The sequence below is a fragment of the Pongo abelii genome, chromosome 11 (assembly GCF_028885655.2).
Source record: "Pongo abelii isolate AG06213 chromosome 11, NHGRI_mPonAbe1-v2.0_pri, whole genome shotgun sequence".
In the NCBI taxonomy this organism is placed as follows: domain Eukaryota; kingdom Metazoa; phylum Chordata; class Mammalia; order Primates; family Hominidae; genus Pongo; species Pongo abelii.
The window spans coordinates 126,003,354-126,027,213 of record NC_071996.2 but is presented as its reverse complement, the minus strand read 5'-3'; the positions used below and the strand labels follow the sequence as shown (position 1 = coordinate 126,027,213).

The 23,860-nt window shown below is 42.4% G+C and overlaps 1 protein-coding gene across 1 annotated transcript in view; it reads right to left on the bottom strand.

Moving 5' to 3' along the window:
• Nucleotides 1-281: 281 nt before the first annotated feature.
• Nucleotides 282-23,860, bottom strand: part of SGPP2 (sphingosine-1-phosphate phosphatase 2) — a 144,928-nt gene continuing 121,349 nt past the window's right edge. The window contains exon 5 of the mRNA XM_024243913.3: nt 282-5,356. Coding sequence (XP_024099681.2) covers nt 4,805-5,356 — 552 coding nt within the window. The 3' untranslated portion in view covers nt 282-4,804. The remainder of the gene's footprint in view (nt 5,357-23,860) is intronic.

Sequence of the window (23,860 nt, the reverse complement as noted above, 5' to 3'; positions counted from 1 at the left end):
TATTGTGCTATCAGAAAGGCTTCCCATTGACAGCAGACTATTAGTAGTTAAGTTTTAGGGGAGTCATAAGTTATATGCATTTTTACTACATAGGAGGTTGACACCCCTGAGCTCCGAGTTGTTTGTTCAAGGGGCAACTGTATTTCAATGAGGAGTGATGAAAGGAGTCTGTGAAGTTACCTCTGGACGTCACCCCCTCTGGGAGGGCCTTCTCATACTTCTCGTTCATGTGGTTTGATTTTGCAATGTCACAGCCCTAGGCTCATCCTTTATTTCACCACCACCACCACCACCACCACCACTGTTATTCTTACGATCACCAACATTGTTTGATTTTTTTTCTTGTAAGAGCTGGAGGTGTTTGGGAAGTGCCTCAGACAAGCTGTTCTCTAGTCATGGAGTACCATCTCCTACCTACTTCCCGTCACATTCCCTGTGCAAACCCCATATGTTCTCTAAACCTCGCTCATGTAGTCTACCCCTCCTCCCAGTTCCCATGTCGTTGTTTTCTCTTCCCTACAGCCTTAACCATTTGGCTCCTGAATTGTAATTCTCTGCCCCTGTGTCTTCTCTGTCCTGTGAAAACTGCACAGGATAGGTTGGAGCTTTACATCTCAGACGTCCTGCTCAAGGTACAAATAGAGTCCTATGTCTGCCCTTGCAAATAAGGGGCAGTGTCAACTGTATGTACCATCTCAAATAGCAAATTTGGGATGCTTAAAGGCAGAGCATATCATTGCAGTGATACGCTGTGAATTTGAATTATGGTTATGTTTATTTGGTTCAGCAGATAGAGAACGCATCTCTAAAAACCTTTTACTTACCTTAACTAGCAAAACTTACAACATTTACCTTTCAAAACATAGTGACATTTAACTCCATATAAAGTAAAAGGAGGTTCTTTAGTATCATGGAGTAGAGGAGGGGATTTAAGGATGCCAACATGCCACTTCTTTCCTGTTACCACACCTGTGGGTCCTCCAAGGCTCTCCAACATTTGCGCATGATTGGATTATGACAAGAACAGAGAATTATGTAGCCTGCCTCTTATTTTTATCCCCTTTTCAACTCAGGTCCAGTGAATTCAGAGAAAAAGGTCTACGTTAAGAAAAAAATGCAAGGAAACAGAACACTGGCTTTTAAAGCATTTAATAAGTCAAAATCAAATAAAAGTGATTTTTAAAAAGAATAAATGTACATACGGTACATAAGCAAGACAGCTGAAGGTTTCTAAAATAGAAACCTGGCGCATATGGCCCCGAAACACCACATGCTTTGATTACACTCAGGAAGCATGAGTTGCCTATTTGGGTGAGAAAATCCCATGTTACAGTGAGAGCACGGGGCATGTTTTGGAGTAATTCCAGCCACTGCTATGGAAGTGTTTTTAATTCAGGGGTGTCTTCTACGTTTTCATCTTCTGAATATCTTGTGAAGGTGCAGGTTTGAGCAAAACTGGCATGAAATGAGAGCTGTTTTAGATGCAAGATGGATGGCTTGGCCCACAGTGGCAGTGGGCTGGGGGTGGAATGTGGACAATTAGGAAAAAGGCATGTCATTCTATCTGGCTCCTGGAGAGGCAGATAATTCTGGGGGCTTTGGTGTCACAGTTCCCAAAAGCAAGGTTGGCCAGACCATAGGCTTACATTGTGGTGAGCTTGCCTTTTAAATTAAACTCCAAGATGCCAGATCGAGAGGGACGGTGGACCTAGACTGAAGCCAAACCAGTAGGGGGCGCTCTTTCCCCAGAGAGAAACTCCAAATGTCTTGAGAGGAGCCTGAACCATACCCTTTGAAGGGGCATGCGATGGTGTGAGACTGAGAGAGGGTTTAACAGAGCAAAGTGCTGTGTGAGAAATGAATGGAAGAGGGCTAGCAAGACAAGGGTGTGAATCAGGTAATGCCTTTTTTTCCCCTGATGAATTTTTGTCTGATTCTTACCACAGAGCAGGAGTGCTCAAAAACTAAGGTTGGTGTCACCAATATACGCTTTTCATTGTCCAGTTGCAGTAATCAAATACTTTAAAAAGTGACCAACCATGACAAATCCTTGGCTCATTCTTTAATGTGCTGTGGCTGATATATTCATCCTCAACCCAATTAGTTAAGTACAGCCTTAAATATATCAATATAGCTGATCGGCCTTCCTATTGTTGGGACTTAAAACTAGAGACAGCAGTAAAAATTATGTATATGATATATATATATGTATAATGATATATAAATATCATATATATGAGAGGCCAGCACCCATTCTGTGACAATGATCACAATCCCTCTTTTTAAAAAATACAAGTGGGAAAAGCTGATCCTTCTGTCAGCTGGCTTCAGACAAGTCAACCACAATTATTTGGTGTAAATATCCAGTGTTGCGAACTCTGGCTGGGCAGCTGTGTGGATGAAAATACAGAAAAGTGCCGCATCCAGCTGACAGCCACTGCTCTGCAGGGGCAGATGAAGGCTAGGAGTACCTGCAAGCTAAGGCCCTTCCCCTGAGTTGTGCTGCAAATACTGGGCAGAGTTTGATGTAAAAGCAGTCAAATGGCAGGTCGTCTTGATCTTTGCCTTCTAACTATAATAAATATGAGAAGAATTTTAAGTAAAAACAGGATGTTTTCCTAAAAATTCTTTTTTTTTTTTTTTTTTTTGAGACAGAGTCTCGCTCTGTCGCCCAGGCTGGAGTGCAGTGGCGCAATCTCGGCTCACTGCAAGCTCCGCCCACGGGGAGTAGCTGGGACTACAGGCACCCGCCACCATGTCCGGCTAATTTTTTTGTATTTTCAGTGGAGACGGGGTACCATGTTAGCCAGGATGGTCTCGATCTCCTGACCTGTGATCTGCCCGCCTTGGCCTCCCAAAGTGCTGGGATTACAGGCGTGAGCCACTGCACCCGGCCTAAAAATTCTTGAGAAATTGGAACGCTAAGTTACATACTAAATATCATCCCAACAGTAAGGCCGTAGAACATACTTGAAATCAAGAAAAATGTGATTTTTCGGTTTTAACATGTTAAGAGCCTCTGTAACTTTTAAGGAAGCTATTTTTTTTCCAGAGTATGCACATGGTGATGATGTGTTGGGTTGATAAAGCACTGGCTCAGTCCTACAGGCACCACACCTCAATGGATACTTTGTTAACTATAGTTACACTAACTTTAAAGAAAGTTCTTGATACCTGTTCTTTATTCTTAGGAACTGAAGAGGAGGGAACTCTGGTGTTTGCATAATCATCGCTTTCCCATGTTAAGAGGACTCACCCTAGTAGGCTTAATGGGTTTTGTATTTGGTTGGCTTGTTTTCCCAAGAGACAATAAAGTTGTTCTTGCATTAATTACCCTTAAAATTGCCAAGAGATAAGAGGTGGGAAGACAAAAAGGGCGCCTGATTCTATTCAGTAGATGAGAAAATAGATTTACAGACGGTAACTGTGAAATTGGAGGAGTAATGTCAGGGAGGCCTTGTCAGGACCAGGCAATGTCAAGGAAGCCTATCCCTTCTTTGTCAGGCTCCAGAAAGGACTGAGTTCATCTGTTCTTCATGGATCCACTTTCCTAGGCAGATGCCAGTGCCTTCCAGGTTTGCATGAAAGCAAAAAACTGCTGACGATGGGCAGAGGGCCTGTCCCAAACCACTAGGAAGCAGGAGAGGGCAGGAATCTCAGTGAATCCCAGATGTATCCACCTGTGCTGAAGGCTAACCCCCCAACCCGTTTGGTGACGTGCGAGCAGCCAGTTTGTTTCATGGGTCAGAAGAATGTGGTAATGGTACCTGGAATCCTGCAAAATGCATGGAAACAAGGAGAGCAGATCCTTATTTCAACATGAACACCAGGACTTATAAGGAAAGCAGGCTTTTCCCCATGACCTCAGAGCTCTGCCTTCACCTTTCATCTCTTCACAGTGAGCTTTCTTTCAGAGTGATCTTACCACCCAACCAGGCACAGTCTAATTTGATCATAACAAGGAGGAGGCCGGGCACAGTGGCTCATGCCTATAATCCCAGCACTTTGGGAGGCTGAGGTGGGTGGATCACTTAAGCCCAGGTGTTTGAGACATGCCTGGGCAACATGGCGAAACCCTGTCTCTACAAAAATTAGCTGGGCATGGTGGTCTATGCTTACAGTCCCAGCTACTCAGTTGGCTGAGGCAGGAGGATCGCTTGAGCCTGGGAGGCAGAGTTTGCAGTGAGCTGAGATTGTGCCACTGTACTACAGCCTGGGAAACAGAGCAGGATCCTGTCTCAAACAAAACAAAACAAAAGAAACACCAAATAAATGATAAGGAAGTCACCCTGTCCAAGGAATGCAGTTTTGTATGGTGCCACCCCTTCTCCTAGACCAAAGTTCCCGTTTTAGAAATAAGACTCCGTGCTAGGCAAGGTTGTAACGGAAAAGAAAGGCTCTACCTCCAGCCTCCCAGATCACCCCATCTCTATTGGCTCTCCAGAACCCAGTGGGGCTCATAGCCATTCCTAAGCCAGGCCACAATTCCTGCCAGCCCATGACTAGGTCCAAAGTCCATGCAACAGAAAGAGGAGCAGGGGCTGGGGTGGGGGTGTGCCTTTAAAGATCTGGATTATGGTTTTTAGCTTGGGTTCAACTGTAGCATAACCATTACAGACTAATGACCGCTATGAGACAATTTTTCCTTTCACACAGCAGCATCATTTATCTGGTAGTAGCAAGACAGCCGTATGACTTTTTTTTTTTTTGTTAAAGAAAAATAAGTTGTCAAGATTTGCCTACCAATAACTTTCCTATGTCTTGGCTCTCATGTCCAGTGGGCTAGTTTCCAACTGTTTGAGACTCAGGGTAATCCCAGAAACCTGTGAAGCATCGGCACAAAGGTTGTAGCGCAGATGCCAACAGATGTGTAGGTAACAAACTTGTAAGGCACTTCAATCTCCAGTCTCCGCCTGGCCTCCTTGTTCCTGGTGACCACCTTGAACCATGAGTATAATACTTGCAGCGAGAGATTTTGTACAAGCTGACGAACCAAGAGGATCAACACAATTCCCACTGCAAATTTGGTCAGACCCAAAACTAACACGTAGGTGGTGAGCGGTGGGATGTTCTGAATAACAGGGAGAGATTCAGCGGGCTTGGATACAAGCTGGAAGAAATGGTTGATCCAGAATCCTATGGTCACTCCAGCCCCGGCAGCCAGAATGGTGGTGGTGTCCGCCCGGGTTGGGCTGTAGTAATCAGAAACAGGGTAATTGTAACACAGGAAGAATGGCACAACTATGACACACACGGGGAAGAGGGGGCTGGCCGAGTCCAGGCAGTCAATGAAGGTCCAGGCAGGGTACGTGAGGACGATGAGGAGTGCGGTGATCAGGACGCCACCCAGAACATCCTTTGGGAAGGAGAGAAAAGAACAGTGTGAACCAATGAGTATTTCCTTGAATACAGGTATAATTTGAATCAAGTATGGTTAATTTGGTATTTAAAACACAATTTTTGCATTGTTTTATTTTACAGTACATGTTCAAAGAAGTGTAAAGTTCTAAAAATTTGAAGTGAAAATAGGAAAAAATGCTCCCAACAACCATACTACTCATGTTACATATCTTCTTTCACCTTTTTTACCTTTTGCAATAAATTCTGTATTTGTTTTCTTAATGAATAACTGTAATCTCATTGTCCTTCAAACATATAAATCTAGTATTTCGACACTTATATCACAAATACTGTCACTGTCTTCACAGAGGTGTCACCATCCTTTTATCCACCTGGGGTTGGGCTGCAGGCTGGCTAAAGGAGGAAGCTCGCTTCTGGGGAAGCCAAATGTACACAGCAAGCACATCATTGTTATGTAGAGGACATGTTCCTTTGGGGTGGTTTGAGGAGACATTTGGATGTGGTAGCACCAAAGTTCTTCTGCATCAGCCTTGACACCACTGCCCCGCCTTCAGAGACAGGATTTCAAACAGTGTGTATACAATTTCATTGAGCAGTTGTACCATGCTTTATTTAATTAATCCCATTCTTTAGAACAGTGGCTTGCTTTCTTCCATCGCCTCCTCCCTTCCTTCCCTGCTTAAAATATCTTTAACTCCTTGATGTCCTACATTTCCCTCTTTCCTTAGTCTTCTCTTTGCACAATATAATTAATTGATTCTTAGTTTCAATACCTAGAGTTAAACACTTTCCCTAAGTTTGCATGTTTCCATATATTCTTTTTTTCCTATATGTATAACAGAATTCTAAGACTTGGTCTTGCTTTTTCTAATAATTTCATTATTTATTTCTCTTGCTTAGTGTCTAATACAATGACATCTGATTTGAATAAACAATGGGTGAGAATTAGATCTTAGAAATAATCACTAAGGCAACAGCAAGTTTCACAGATTAGTGGGCATCCATCCATCCTTCATACAGTGGCCATGTATGAGTGCCTACTGTTTGCCAAACACAGTGCTAGAGGATCCAGGTGAACCAAACACACACCATCCCCACCTGTCCTGGACCTCACGGTCTGGTAAAGAGATAGGTAGTTACCATTATTTCAGAGGGAAAGAGGCCAGTGAGGGATCTTGATGGTCCCTAGGGGCTGGAGAGAGAGCGTGAACACAGGCAGGAGCTACTTTACACAGGGCCCTAAAGTCCAACCCACGCCATGAGTACTACGTCCTGGGAGCAGCCTGAGGCCCCGAAGTAGCTCTCACTGGGTAGCAACATGACTGGGTTTTCACTTTAAAAAGATTGACTGACTGCAGTGGGGAGGGTGGATGGGGGTGGGGAGAAGTCAGGGTGGATGGGGAAGGAGTGAGGGTGGATGGGGGAGGAGTGAGGGTGGATGGGGGAGGAGTGAGGGTGGATGGGGAGGACTAAGGGTGGATGGGGGAGGAGTGAGGGTGGATGGGGGAGGAGTGAGGGTGGATGGGGGAGGAGTGAGGGTGGATGGGGGAGGAGTGAGGGTGGATGGGGGAGGAGTGAGGGTGGATGGGGGAGGAGTGAGGGTGGATGGGGGAGGAGTGAGGGTAGATGGGGAGGAGTGAGGGTGGATGGGGGAGGAGTGAGGGTGGATGGGGAGGAGTGAGGGTGGATGGGGGAGGAGTGAGAGTGGATGGGGAGGAGTGAGGGCGGGTGGGGAGGAGTGACGGGGGAGGAGTGAAGGTGGATGGGGAGGAGTGAGGGCGGATGGGGGAGGAGTGAGGGCGGATGGGGGAGGAGTGAGAGCGGATGGGTGAGGAGTGAGGGCGGATGGGGAGGAGTGAGAGTGGATGGGGGAGGAGTGAGGGTGGATGGGGAGGAGTGAGGGTGGATGGGGGAGGAGTGAGAGTGGATGGGGGAGGAGTGAGGCTGGATGGGGGAGGAGTGAGGGTGGATGGGGGAGGAGTGAGGGCGGATGGGGGAGGAGTGAGAGTGGATGGGGGAGGAGTGAGGGTGGATGGGGAGGAGTGAGGGTGGATGGGGAGGAGTGAGGGTGGATGGGGGAGGAGTGAGAGTGGATGGGGGAGGAGTGAGGCTGGATGGGGGAGGAGTGAGGGTGGATGGGGGAGGAGTGAGGGCGGATGGGGGAGGAGTGAGGGCGGATGGGGGAGGAGTGAGGGTGGATGGGGAGGAGTGAGGGTGGATGGGTGAGGAGTGAGGGTGGATGGGGAGGAGTGAGGGCGGATGGGTGAGGAGTGAAGGTGGATGGGGGAGGAGTGAGAGTAGATGGGGGAGGAGTGAGGGTGGATGGGGAGGAGTGAGGGTGGATGGGGAGGAGTGAGGGTGGATGGGGGAGGAGTGAGGGCGGATGGGGAGGAGTGAGGGTGGATGGGGGAGGAGTGAGGGGGGAGGAGTGAGGGCGGATGGGGAGGAGTGAGGGCGGGTGGGGAGGAGTGAGGGCGGATGGGGAGGAGTGAGGGCGGATGGGGGAGGAGTGAGGGCGGATGGGGGAGGAGTGAGGGCGGATGGGGAGGAGTGAGGGCGGATGGGGGAGGAGTGAGGGCGGATGGGGGAGGAGTGAGGGCGGATGGGGAGGAGTGAGGGCGGATGGGGAGGAGTGAGGGGGGATGGGGAGGAGTGAGGGCGGATGGGGAGGAGTGAGGGCGGATGGGGAGGAGTGAGGGCGGATGGGGAGGAGTGAGGGCGGATGGGGAGGAGTGAGGGCGGATGGGGAGGAGTGAGGGTGATAGGCGAGGAATGATGGGGGTAGGAGTGAGGGTGGTCGGGAGGAGTGAGGGTGGATGGGGGAGGAGTGAGGGTGGATGGGGAGGAGTGAGGGTGGATGGGGAGGAGTGAGGGTGGTCGAGAGGAGTGAGGGCGGATGGGGAGGAGTGTGGGCGGATGGGGGAGGAGTGAGGGCGGATGGGGAGGAGTGAGGGCGGATGGGGAGGAGTGAGGGCGGATGGGGAGGAGTGAGGGCGGATGGGGAGGAGTGAGGGTGATAGGCGAGGAATGATGGGGGTAGGAGTGAGGGTGGTCGGGAGGAGTGAGGGTGTGGGGGAAGTGAGAGTGGATGGGGGGGAGTTAGAGTGGATGGGGCGGGGGTGGGGGGAGACTGCCTTTCAGAGGAAGAGTTGAGTGTCCTCACCACCTGCACCTGGCTCCAGGGCTTCACCAGTACGCACTTCAGTTCCCCTCCACTGTCCCCTCAGGCTTCACCATCTCTGCAGCCTCCCTCCCTGTGGTTTCTTTTCTTGGGTGTATGAATATGCACCGATATTGCCTTAATTTTGGGGAAAAAAATCCTTCATATAGGCTTCTTGGTTACCAGAATTGAGCCAAACTCTTTGGGTTTTCTACACATGTTGCCTCCAGGCTCTCAACTTAATGTGCAGCTGCTTGTAAGCTCCTACACTCAGATGATACGCCACTCTCAAAGGCCACTCACTGGACATTCATTGGCTGTTTCTTCAGCATCTAAGTCTTCCAACAGTCCCATATTTCCCCTTGGGGATCCATGAGGTTCTGGGAAATTATGGAGTTGAAGCACATGACCTAGGTAGGCCAATCAACGCACTGAATTCCTTTCATAGTGAATAGTGCAGGGGTGATCATGTGACCTTGCTACAACAATCAGAATGAACTGCAGGCCTGTTATTTGGAATTCTTGGAGAAAGATGTTCTCTCTTTCTCTTGACGTTGTGCTCTGGGATTTAAACCCTTTACTTATCAGACCTTTAAAATTCAGCTTTTATTAATGTTACCCTGAAATAGCCTGGTTCTTCTGTGACCTCTAAGAAGTCTCTTTCTTGGTTTCTTCCTTTACGTCCTCCTCTTTCCGCATCCTAAACATGGGCATTTGCACAGATTCTGTCTTCGAGCCTTGTGTGTTTCTCTCGAGTTTACATCGCTCCCTGGCTTCAACTCTCCATTCCCTATCAGTGTGCCTCTCAAATCCACATCTTTGAGCCTCTCTCTCAAAATTGAGGCCTGAATTTTTTGATTGAATGCTAAACATTTCCATCTGGATGTCCTATGAACTCCCTTAAACCAATCTTTCTAAAATAAAAATCAACAACCACCAAAAAGAAAAATGGATAAAAGAAATGAGCAGCTAACAGAAAAGGAAATATAAATGTCTCTTAAATGTATAAAAATATCCCTAAGCTTACTCATAATAAGGTATGAAAATTATACTAGGGAGAAAGTAAAACTTATGTTCGCACAAATAATGGTACATGTATGCTTATAGCAGTTTTATTAATAATCAGCCCAAACTGGAAACAACCCCAATGCCCCTGAATGGGTGAATGGGTAAATAAACTGTGATACTTGTCAGCAGTAAAAAGCAACACACTACTGATGCATGCAACAGCTTGGATGAAACCTCCAGGAAATTATGCTGAACGGAAGAAGTCAAGCTCCAAGGGATACATACTGTATGGTTCTCTTTAGATAACATTCTTGAAAAGATAAAACCATAGTGATGGAGAATTGATTACCAGTTGCCTAGGGGTTTCAGGGTGGGGGGAGGTTGTGACTCCAAAGGGATGGGAGGAGGGAGGTTTGAGGATGATGCAACTGTTCTTTATCACGGTGGGGGTCACTCAGATCAATACATGTATTAACATTCATGGAACTTTATGCAAACATGAAGTCAATTTTACTGTTAATTTTTAAATTAAAATTTCAAAATATATTTCAGACACATAAACAAAAACTAAAAAGCTGGTGGGCTCTTTTGTTGCCACTGAATGCCTGCCGCTGTCTGCAAAGCAGGCTCTGGACCCCTGGTGAGGTTCCCAATATAGCTGCTCCCTCCTCCACCTTCCCACACAAACCCTGCAGAGAATCAACTCCTCGCCTGTCCCTGCTGACAGAGATGCGAAGGTTTAACGTTCTGTTTATGAAACTGTAAGGGTGAACTGGGACTCTTTTTCATTAATCATATGAATGCAAAATGGTATAACATTTATGGGGAGGAGCCTGTCAATAGCTTTAAAAATTACACATTTATTTATCCTCCAGCCCAACAATCTCATTCTGGGACTTGACCTTAGAGATATAACTGCTCACGTTTAAAAGGAGATATTTACAAGCTATCTGTTGTAGTATTGTTTGTAATAGCATCACACTGGAAATAACCCAAGTTCCACCTATAGAGGACTAGTTAAATTTAACTATGATATAGCCACGCAGTGGAATACTATGCCGCTGCAAAAAGAACGAGGAAGCTCTGACAATAAATTTTAAAAAGCAAGGTGCAGAACAGTGCATACAGTATATTACCATTTCCATTTTTAAAAGCTGGGCAGATCCAGAGATACTCTTTCACTAGAATACACAGAGGTGCTACTTGGATGGCTGGGTACAATCAGGAAGGAGACTTTTCACAGGATGCCGCGTGTACCTTTTGAATTTTGTATCATGTGAATATAGTACCTCTTTTTAAAAAGTAAGATAAAATTCAGTCTCTCCTCTTCCAAACAGTATCTGCCTTTCAACTTCCATATGAGTGGGATCTCAGGACCCTCACTGTGTCCTCTACACAGGACGGTGTGATAAAATCTCACCCCCGAAGCTCTGAGGGCATTTTGTTTGTGTGTTTTTAAAGGCCTAAGAATTCTGAGGGAAGGAGGCGAGCCAGGTGCAATGAGCTTCACACTGCAAACAAGCCTCTCCTCTCTCGTGGGGGACAGAAGATTCTGCCACTCAGATCGTCTCCCAGGCAGCTCCACTGGACTCAAGTCTGAGCCCTAACGAAGCCTGGAAGATAAAAACAGTCATTTTACCTAAATGTATAATGCACAGAGCTAAAGAATGCTGCTTTGAGACTTCCCTGGCAGAGGGACGTCCAAAAGGACGAATCCTTTCTTCCTCATACCTCTAGGCCACACTGCCCTGATGGTTATTTGAATGACAAACGTTCTCAAATTTTAGTGTGCATTGGAATCTTCTAGGAAGATGGTTAAAATGCAGATTCAGGGTACTGCCCTCTGACTCTGATCAGAAGTGCGGCCCAGGAGTCTACATTTTAACACCACAAGGTAATTCTGATGTCATGAGTCTAAACAGAAAACTCGGAAATAAGCTATTGATTATTGCCACAATTTCAGCTCCTGTTATCGGTCTATTCAGAGATTCAACTTCTTCCTGGTTTAGTCTTGGGAGAGTGTATGTGTCGAGGAATTTATCCATTTCTGCTAGATTTTCTAGTTTATTTGTGTAGAGGTGTTTGTAGTATTCTCTGATGGTAGCTTGTATTCCTGTGGGATCAGTGGTGATATCCCCTTTATCATTTTTTATTGCATCTATTTGATTCTTCTCTCTTTTTTTCTTTATTAGTCTTGCTAGCGGTCTATCAATTTTGTTGATCCTTTCAAAAAACCAGCTCCTGGATTCATTAATTTTTTGAAGTGTTTTTTGTGTCTCTATTTCCTTCAGTTCTGCTCTGATTTTAGTTATTTCTTGCCTTCTGCTAGCTTTTGAATGTGTTTGCTCTTGCTTTTCTAGTTCTTTTAATTGTGATGTTAGGGTGTCAATTTTGGATCTTTCCTGCTTTCTCTTGTGGGCATTTAGTGCTATAAATTTCCCGCTACACACTGCTTTGAATGCATCCCAGAGATTCTGGTATGTTATGTCTTGGTTCTCATTGGTTTCAAAGAACATCTTTATTTCTGCCTTCATTTCGTTATGTACCCAGTAGTCATTCAGGAGCAGGTTGTTCAGTTTCCATGTAGTTGAGCGGTTTTGAGTGAGATTCTTAATCCTGAGTTCTAGCTTGATTCCACTGTGATCTGAGAGACAGTTTGTTATAATTTCTGCTCTTTTACATTTGTTGAGGAGAGCTTTACTTCCAAGTATGTGGTCAATTTTGGAATAGGTGTGGTGTGGTGCTGAAAAAAATGTATATTCTGTTGATTTGGGGTGGAGAGTTCTGTAGATGTCTATTACGTCTGCTTGGTGCAGAGCTGAGTTCAATTCCTGGGTATCCTTGTTGACTTTCTGTCTCATTGATCTGTCTAATGTTGACAGTGGGGTGTTAAAGTCTCCCATTATTAATGTGTGGGAGTCTAAGTCTCTTTGTAGGTCACTCAGGACTTGCTTTATGAATCTGGGTGCTCCTGTATTGGGTGCATATATATTTAGGATAGTTAGCTCTTCTTGTTGAATTAATCCCTTTACCATTATGTAATGGCCTTCTTTGTCTCTTTTGATCTTTGTTGGTTTAAAGTCTGTTTTATCAGAGACTAGGATTGCAACCCCTGCCTTTTTTTGTTGTCCATTTGCTTGGTAGATCTTCCTCCATCCTTTTATTTTGAGCCTATGTGTGTCTCTGCATGTGAGATGGGTTTCCTGAATACAGCACACTGATGGGTCTTGAGTCTTTATCCAATTTGCCAGTCTGTGTCTTTTATTTGGAGCATTTAGTCCATTTACATTTAAAGTTAATATTGTTATGTGTGAATCTGATCCTGTCATTATGATGTTAGCTGGTTACTTTGCTTGTTAGTTGATGCAGTCTCTTCCTAGTCTCGATGGTCTTTACATTTTGGCATGATTTTGCAGCGGCTAGTACCAGTTGTTCCTTTCCATGTTTAGCGCTTCCTTCAGGAGCTCTTTTAGGGCAGGCCTGGTGGTGACAAAATCTCTCAGCATTTGCTTGTCTGTAAAGTATTTTACCAGATGGATTCACAGCTGAATTCTACCAGAGGTACAAGGAGGAACTGGTACCATTCCTTCTGAAACTATTCCAATCAATAGAAAAAGAGGGAATCCTCCCTAACTCATTTTATGAGGCCAGCATCATCCTGATACCAAAGCCGGGCAGAGACACAACCAAAAAAGAGAATTTTAGACCAATATCCTTGATGAACATTGATGCAAAAATCCTCAATAAAATACTGGCAAACCGAATCAAGCAGCACATCAAAAAGCTTATCCACCATGATCAAGTGGGCTTCATCCCTGGGATGCAAGGCTGGTTCAATATACGCAAATCAATAAATGTAATCCAGCATATAAACAGAACCAAAGACAAAAACCACATGATTATCTCAATAGATGCAGAAAAGGCCTTTGACAAAATTCAACAACCTTCATGCTAAAAACTCTCAATAAACTAGGTATTGATGGGACGTATCTCAAAATAATAAGAGCTATCTATGACAAACCCACAGCCAATATCATACTGAATGGGCAAAAACTGGAAGCATTCCCTTTGAAAACTGGCACAAGACAGGGATGCCCTCTCTCACCACTCCTATTCAACATAGTGTTGGAAGTTCTGGCCAGGGCAATTAGGCAGGAGAAGGAAATAAAGGGTATTCAATTAGGAAAAGAGGAAGTCAAATTGTCCCTGTTTGCAGACGACATGATTGTATATCTAGAAAACCCCATTGTCTCAGCCCAAAATCTCCTTAAGCTGATAAGCAACTTCAGCAAAGTCTCAGGATACAAAATCAATGTACAAAAATCACAAGCATTCTTATACACCAATAACAGATAAACAGAGAGCCAAATCATGAGTGAACTCCCATTCACAATTGCTTCAAAGAGAATAAAATACCTAGGAATCCAACTTACAAGGGACGTGAAGGACCTCTTCAAGGAGAACTACAAACCACTGCTCAATGAAATAAAAGAGGATACAAACAAATGGAAGAACGTTCCATGCTCATGGGTGGGAAGAATCAATATCGTGAAAATGGCCATACTGCCCAAGGTAATTTACAGATTCAATGCCATCCCCATCAAGCTACCAATGACTTTCTTCACAGAATTGGAAAAAACTACTTTAAAGTTCATGTGGAACCAAAAAAGAGCCTGCATCGCCAAGTCAATCCTGAGCCAAAAGAACAAAGCTGGAGGCATCACGCTACCTGACTTCAAACTATACTACAAGGCTACAGTAACCAAAACAGCATGGTACTGGTACCAAAACAGAGATATACATCAATGGAACAGAACGGAGCCCTCAGAAATAACGCCGCATATCTACAACTATCTGATCTTTGACAAACCTGAGAAAAACAAGCAATGGGGAAAGGATTCCCTATTTAATAAATGGTGCTGGGAAAACTGGCTAGCCATATATAGAAAGCTGAAACTGGATCCCTTCCTTACACCTTATACAAAAGTCAATTCAAGATGGATTAAAGACTTAAATGTTAGACCTAAAACCATAAAAACCCTAGAAGAAAACCAAGGCATTACCATTCAGGACATAGGCATGGGCAAGGACTTCATGTCTAAAACACCAAAAGCAATGGCAACAAAAACCAAAATAGACCAATGGGATCTAATTAAACTAAAGAGCTTCTGCACAGCAAAAGAAACTACCATCAGAGTGAACAGGCAACCTACAAAATGGGAGGAAATTTCGCAACCTACTCATCTGACAAAGGGCTAATATCCAGAATCTACAATGAACTCCAACAAATTTACAAGAAAAAAACAAACAACCCCATCAAAAAGTGGGCAAAGGACATGAACAGACACTTCTCAAAAGAAGACATTTATGCAGCCAAAAAACACATGAAAAAATGCTCACCATCACTGGCCATCAGAGAAATGCAAATCAAAACCACAATGAGATACCATCTCACACCAGTTAGAATGGCAATCATTAAAAAGTCAGGAAACAACAGGTGCTGGAGAGGATGTGGAGAAATAGGAACACTTTTACACTGTTGGTGGGACTGTAAACTAGTTCAACCATTGTGGAAGTCAGTGTGGCAATTCCTCAGGGATCTAGAACTAGAAATACCATTTGACCCAGCCATCCCATTACTGGGTATATACCCAAAGGATTATAAATCATGCTGCTATGAAGACACATGGACACGTATGTTTATTGCAGCATTATTCACAATAGCAAAGACTTGGAACCAACCCAAATGTCCATCAATGATAGACTGGATTAAGAAAATGTGGCACATATACACCATGGAATACTATGCAGCCATAAAAAATGATGAGTTCATGTCCTTTGTAGGGACATGGATGAAATTGGAAATCATCATTCTCAGTAAACTATCGCAAGAACAAAAAACCAAACACCGCATATTCTCACTCATAGGTGGGAACTGAACAATGAGAACACATGGACACAGGAAGGGGAACATCACAATCTGGGGACTGTTGTGGGGTGGGGGGAGGGGGGAGGGATAGCATTGGGAGATATACCTAATGCTAGATGACGAGTTAGTGGGTGCAGCGCACCAGCATGGCACATGTATACATATGTAACTAACCTGCACATTGCGCACATGTACCCTAAAACCTAAAGTATAATAATTAATAAATAAATAAATAAATAAATAAATAAAAAAGAAAACTCGGAAATACTAGCATAGAGGTTTACAAAGTCTTCTATGACATGGGTTTCATTAACCTATCTTCCAGGTTTTCTCTCACTTTCCCATTTGAACTTTCTGCCTCACTCACATAGGTCTGTTTGCTTTTCCCAAATATGCCTAATACAATTTTAGGGTCAAAGTTTTGCATTTGTTTTACGTACACCACACTTTAATTGCTTCCATCAAGATCTTATTGGTGCTTCTAAGGCTAAATTTAAAAGATACTTCCTTTCCAAAATATCTTCATGTATTAACACAGTTGGAACCAACCTTTCTTTTGCTTTCTCCCTGAACTGAATGTGAAGGCACTTGCTGAATGTGACTCCAAAATCCCTTCCTTGCATTGCCTTTTGCTATTGTTGTGTGTTGCCTGCCTTTCTTCTAAGTTGATTATAGGGTCTGATCAGCAAGGTCAGGGTCTTTGCATTATTCCAAAAGCTCCTAGCCTAGTGCCTAACACGTAGCAGACATTGAGTTACAGGAATTGGGACACTGGAATGCATTTCTCCTTTTGTGTCCTTTTTTAATATTTTATTTCCATAGGTTATTGGGGAACAGGTGGTGGTTGGTTACATGAGTAAATTCTTTTTTTGTTTGTTTGTTTGAGATGGAGTTTCACTCTTGTTGCTCAGGCTGGAGTGTAATGGTGTGATCTTAGCTCACCACAACCTCCGCCTCCCGGATTCAAGTGATTCTCCCGCCTCAGCCTCCTGAGTAGCTGGGATTACAGGCATGTGCCACCATGCCCAGCTAATTTTGTATTTTTAGTAGAGACAGGGTTTCTCCATGTTGGTAAGGCTGGTCTCAAACTCCCAACCTAGGTGATCCGCCCACCTCGGCCTCCCAAAGTGCTGGGATTACAGGCATGAGTCACCACGCCCAGCTTGAGTAATTCTTCAGTGATGATTTGTGAGATTTTGGTGTACCTATCATCCGAGCAGTAGACACTGCACCCAATTTGTAGTCTTTTATCTCTCGCCCCCTTCTCATCCTTTCCCCAAGTCCCCAGAGTCCTTTGTATCATTCAAAACCATAATGCAATACCACCTTACTCCTGCAACAATGGCCATAATCAAAAAATTAAAAAATAATACATGTTGGCTTGGATGCGGTGAACAGGAAACACTTCTACACTGCTGGTGGGAATGTAAACTAGTACAACCACTATGGAAAACAGTGTGGAGATTCCTTAAAGAACTAAAAGTAGAACTACCATTTGATCCAGCAATCCCACTACTGGGTATCTACCCAGAGGAAAAGAAGTCATTATACGAAAAAGATATTTGCACACTCATGTCTATAGCAGTCTAGCAGCACAATTCACAATTGCAAAAATGTGGAACCAACCCAAATGCCCATCAGTCAACTAGTGGATAAAGAAACTGTGGCATATATACAATGGAATACTACTCAGCCATAAAAAGAAATAAATTAATGGCACTCACGGCAACCTGGATGAGATTGGAGACTAGTATTCTAAGTAAAGTAACTCAGGAATGGAAAACCAAACATTTTATGTTAACATTTTATGTTCTCACTCAAAAGTGGGAGGTAAACTATGAGGATCCAAAGGCATAAGAATGGAATGCCTTTCCCTTATCCCAGTTATCTATAATACTTAGTACCCATTGTTTCAATATATAAATAAAAATTTGTCTTCCTTTCCTCTGTCTTCCTTTGTAATTGCTGATGTGTAACCAAATTCTCAGACATCTGGTTGGAATAATTTTTATAAATGAATTCTGTTCATCTTCAATGCATCAGGAGACTAGACTATTTTGGTTCATAGCCCCAGCATTTGAAGCAAAAGTAATTTTAGTCAATATGGCTGTCGGTGAGATTTTTCAGTCATAAAGGTAATATTGTAATAAAGACATGTAGGTATTTTTGTAAGGAAAATACTTGGACTCTAGCTAATGAGCTTTTTAATATAAGTCTCTAAATTTCTTATAATAAAATTATTCCAAACAGTTTCTAAAATTAAAGACTGTAAATACTTGAAAATTTGAAAACAACTTTTTATGTTAGTTTTTTTTTTTAAGCTACTAAATTCACAGAAACTATGAAAGCTCACAAAATATCTGTCTCTGAACTGGATCTGTGGTTTTTATTTTTTTACTTTTTTGCATATTCAAAGTTAGGAGGTTACTTCTTTGGAGCTGCACAGTGCTTGCACAGTATGTGAGGGCAGAGAGAAAACGGTTCATGGTTCTACAGGACAGCAAGGGCAAGCTGTAGGGCAGATGACCATGTAACAGAGGGCAAAAAATGGGGATAACTGTCCTGAACGGGTGGATTTGAGGGATGGGGAGAAGAGAGGAAAGAGTGCAGATGGTTGATAGGGAACATATGAAATATGTGGAAGACAGGTAAAGAGAATGGTGCAAAAGGCATAAGGGAAAGATACGAGAGCAAAAATGGTGAGAATAAGTATTCTTTACTTTGCAAGGAACAAATGTAAAACTCCTTCCCATAGAGAGATATAACTAGACTACATAGTATACAAAATATACAGCATATTCAAACACCTAGACCCAGTGATTCCACTCCTAGGAATTGATTCTAAGAAAATAACCGGAGACGATAATAAAGCTGCTCATGAAGTTTACATACAGGGATGATTCCTGTTGGGTTCTTGTTGGGTTATTTCAGCTCATGCCATTTAAGTCCAAAAAGTAACACATGCTCCATTACAGAAACATCAGAAACAAGCAAAAATGTATAAAGTATGGAACATACATCATAATAAGAAAGAATCTAGAACAATAAATCAAGCATATGCTGCTTACACCAAAAATGAGATAAAAACCATGCTGCCTTCTTATTTAATAATATAGCAGGAACATTTTCCATTTGAAAAGACAAATTTCTGCAACCTCATTTTCTATGGTTTCAAGGTAACCATAAGTGAGATGTTTTAAACAGAATACAAGCTTTACAGAAAGGATGATCCTAATTTTATATAAATATATACTTGTAAGCATGGATAAAATGTCAGAAGGAAATAAAAATGTTAAGAGTAATTTATTCTCTGTGTTGTGACATTACAGATGCCTATTATCTTCTCTATACTCCAGGATCTTCCAAATTTTCTAGAGTCAATACCTGTTATTTTTATTATAATAAAATGAAATCAAGGAGGAAAAAAATCAGAATGTGAAAATCAGAGTGTTTCAAAACAGACTAAACTAGAAATGATTGTTTATAATTTTCATATCATGCCAAAAAAAGAAATATCCCTAAGAATCTATATAATAATCAATGTACCATTCCTCCATGATCCAAGTATCTTTTAAAATAAAGGCATACAGGCTGGGTGCGGTGGCTCAATCCTGTAATCCCAGCACTTTGGGAGGCCGAGGCAGGTGCATCACGAGGTCAGGAGTTCAGGACCAGCCTGGCCAATATGGTGAAACCCTGTCTCTACTAAAAAATACAAAAAAATTAACTGGACATGGTGGCGTGTGCCTGTAGTCCCAGGTACTGAGGAGGCTGAGGCAGGAGAATCGCTTGAGCCCGGCAGGTGGAGGTTGCAATGAGCTGAGATTGCGCCACTGTATTCCAGCCTGGGTGACAGAGTGAGACTGTGTCTCAAAAAAAAAAAAAAAAAAAAAAAAAAAAAAAAAAGAAAGCATACAAGATGTGTTTCCAGCCTTACCCTATGGATTGCATTGTTTGAAATACTGTCAACCTTTAATTCAGTTTGCCATCAAAGGTTGATATGTAGCCTTTTAAATTATTTGGAAAAAAAAAAGAATCATTACACAAAACTAACATTTTCCAACGTTCAAATGCAGAAAGTTCTAAATCCCTTTGATTTTTTAACCTAGTCTCATTTTCAGTTATAAAACTTGATATTTAGGTAAAAGCTTGAGCTTTATTATGTCTCATTACAGGAAACAATAATAGAGGCAGACAAGCTCCAGTGTGTAGAAAAGAATGCTAATAGAGCTACCCCAAGCATCAGAACAAATTTTAAAAGTAAATGCTTATATAAACACATAAAATAGAGTGTTTTCATTCTTAGCCAAACAGAAACACTCCTTTTTTTGGTAAACATCTCTGGGTATCTCAACAGCAGACCCTAAACCTGAAAACTCCCAGCATTTACTAATTCTGACCCTACATCACATTCCCATATGCAGTTTACTGCGACAAATTTCCATTCTATCTCCAGACATCTTCCCTGAAGAATGCTATTGAACAGACCAACACAACACAAGGTTAGCTAGTGAGAAAGAAAGGGAGAGAACAAACCCATTCAGTCAATTGTCAGGAAAGAATGCATTCAGATCTTGAAACTATTTATGCCGAGAACTCTATGATTCTGGCATCTTCCCCTCTGCCAGGTCCCCTGCTGAGAATGTGAAGGGCCGTCTCTGCCCTTGGCTGCCTTCACAGAGTAAGCTGAAGCCAGGAGCAGAGTAAAAGCCAAGACCCACTTCTTTGCAGATGCTGCGAATGCTTTGAATGCAAGCAGACACTGAAATTAAAGAAAACTGAAACAAACCAAAACACTGCAGTTATTCTAGAAAATAACTTTTAGTCATAGATCGGTCAATGTTTCCTAGTTAACAGACTCAGAATATTTATTCTTTTCTATATTAGCTCAAAGTGAATTCAATTTCTGAGAATAATGCAGATGAGATTCAATAGCAGCCAAATCACAAGGAGGAGGCAACATTATTCATGAATATGAATATAAATGATTACAGAGAGAAACCTACATGTAATTAGCATATGTATAGGGGAGAAAAGTGAATGCATAAGTTCAAAAATATTAATTTCCTATTGAAAGCACATCAGTGTCCATAGGGATCAGTCAAAAGCAGGAAGCTGATTTACCTGTCACATGGTATGAGCAAAAGCAGTAGAATCGCCTGATACGAATGGGTCTTTGAGTGGGCACTCTGTCACCGAAAGCATGTCTTTTCCATGTCATAACCGTCCTCTGAGCCACCTTAGATATCCCAGCATTGTTACAACTCTAGAACTAAAAATCACTAGGTGTGGAAAGAGAAGGCTTTGAAAAAGACTGAAAACTGACTGAGGCTCAGGAGTAACTACTTGAGGTAGAAAAAAGTATGTCAATTTGCACCTTCTGTAATTTTAGAATAAACGTCCACTTGGAAAGTGAGCAGATTTAAACCTGCAGTTGAAATTGACATTTTTAACAGAAGATGGTTTTCTATAAGTGTGTTAAGAAAAATTATACAAAACAGAGACAGAAGGTAAAACCTGATTTCTATGTCATATGGGGGCAAAGGCCACCCCAGGATTATAAAAGGGAAAGTACCTTGTTCAACTTATTGTTTACTATTGATTAACGATCTCAGACTTAGTGAAATGACAGGTTGGCTGGTAGATTTTTGTCTGGTTGAAATGCAAATAATTTCGATTTGGTGGAAATGAAACCTACAAAGGTTACAGTTTGTTGCCCTGTAGGACAGTAGTAACCCTGTAGGACACATAACTAGTTTTGTATATAACCCAGAAATCTCAATGTAATATTTCTTTATTAGATTGTCTATACATATTTACTAGTTCCTTCATTAAATCTTACTAGTACTTTCATTAATTAATGAATTTAATAAAATCTTTGACACATATTCATTTTATATTTGGAAGGGAGTTATGATTTTACCATTTAAAAATTATACCCTAGCAAGTAGATAATTATTTCAGTGTTTATTTATATGACTAAATATTTATAGGGAAAATTATGTTAGATGACTGAATATGGATATTGCATGTAAAAACAATTATAATTTGTATTTCGCTTTCCTTTGTAGGTTCTCTTTAAATGGTGCTGGTTTGCTAAAAGGTAAGTAAGGCAGGTATTATGTTTCTTGATGTGATAATACAATAGTATAATAGTATAATTTGCATACTTTGTATAATATCAATATTAATTGGAAAAGTATTTGCGTATACTATGTATTTCTAAACTTTATTTCTTATCAAGCATGATTTAGGATATAATCACTTGCTTGTCTTGATTTCACAGAATCTAACCAGTCCAAACAGAGGTCTTCACGAAACAGACAAAATTTCCCCACCCATAATTCACATAAATATGAACCGTTCTAATTATAATGAATCACAGGATTTGGCAGGTCAATAGGATTGTGACATTAGATCAAACAAGCTTCCAGGCAGGTTATAACATCATCTTTGACAACTGCTAAGCAGCTTGCGAGAATGACAAGCCTAGGGAAGGGCAATCTGCTAGAAGACACAAAGACACTGTCAAACATTCAAGCGATTTTGCTCAAATCTGGGTGGGCAGAGGGGCCACTAAGCAATAAGAGAACAGAAAAGAATTATGTTGGACGCAATATAATTGTTAAGCAGGCCCATGCAGGTTGAAATTTAATTGGCATTGTCACCATATTTGCTGGGATGTGCATCTACACTGTTTCAGTGCTTTTCAAACTGTATATTGCATTCAGATCTCCCAGGAAGTTCGTTAAAATGCACGTTCTAATTCAGCAGGTCTGGGAGAGGCCTGAGAGTCTGCATTTCTGATAAACTCCCAGGTGACACTGAGGTTCCTGGTCAGAGGATTCACCTCACTAAATCACAGAGGCCAATGTGAGCTCTTCATGCTAAAGGGGGCACATCAGAGCTTCTGGCATGTTCTTTTTTTTTTTTTTTTTGCAACATGTGTAAAAGAATAAAAACATCTGAATTATATTAGTGCTATTGTAGTCTTTGAAAGTCCTAGAGTGATATTCCAATATAGTAATACATAAGCGCAAATAGGCACAAGAGAAAAATCTGGAAATTCTTTGTAGACCTGGAGTCATCTTTGTCACTGACCTTGGGAAATGTTGCTTGAGCTGTTGAGTCCTGGCTCCTGTGCAAAAGCAAAACTCCCTGGGGAAATACTTTACATCCCTTCTACATACTAGGAACTAGAGATTACTGGAGATTTTTAAAATGTTAGTTGTTTTTTGCAGATTGTTCCAGTGAAGTCAAATATGGCCATGTTCTCTTTTTGATGAGGCTGGACAATCTCACTTACAGAGATTGTGACGTCCTTGTTATTAAGTATGTTTCAAGTGAGCAGAAGGTTAAGCCATTTAATGTTATTACAATGGGGAAGTGACATCCAAGATGTAATGAGGTACAAGACTGTGGTGCTTGGGTGACCTTTTACTTTCAGAAATGTGGTGAACGCTCAGGATTATGGTGTGGAAATCCAACTATGCCATAGGCCTATGCACATGAATCAATTTTACGCAGGTGTCAGGGCTTTAAAAAAATCAAATAGATCATAGCATTTACTGGAAACCCTGTGTGAATTTAAACATATGATACATGACATGTTTATTTCCTTTCCCAAGTGAGCATGTTTTAAGGACCATTCCCACAGGCATATGTAAACACAGACCTCAGCAGTGTTTTGAGATTAAAATGAAGTTCCAGACGTTCAGCTAATTTTCAGAGCATAGCTGCAAGCCAGCTTCTTTGCTCTTCTACATCCGCTGTATCCAAACAGCGTGCATCAATTCACCAACAGGATGTATTTTGGTAACAGACCAGTTCTCAGGCAGTTTTATGGCCGTGATGGATAAACAATCCATTTGCCCTTTTGTGATGGGCTGGAATCTGCTATTTCTCTAGACAGGCTACTTGGCCCGGCTCAATTCTAAACTCTTTAAGGTGGAATTTCTCATTTTGAAACAGCCACCACAGAGAAGGGAAGGATAGGTATTAATTCTTTTGAGAACACGGTTCCCTTTTTCAATTGTATTTGGGAGGTAGAGTTGCAATGGTTAAGAGAAATCTTGCAAATCAATAGTTTGAGAGTTTTAAAATTGATTCCTAAACAAAAACAGACAAAAGACAAGCTCTTTGAAGGCCAGATGTGGTGGCTCACGCCTGTAATCCCAGCACTTTGGGAGGCCGAGGTGGGCAGGTCACTTGAGGTCAGGAGCTCGAGACCATCCTGGCCAACATGGTGAAACCCTGTCTCTACTAAAAATACAAAAATTAGCCGGGCGTGGTGGCACATGTCTGTAATCCCAGCTACTCGGGAGGCTGAGGCAGGAGAATCACTTGAACCTGGGAGGAGGAGGTTGCAGTGAGCCAAGATTGTGCCACTGCACTCCAGCCTT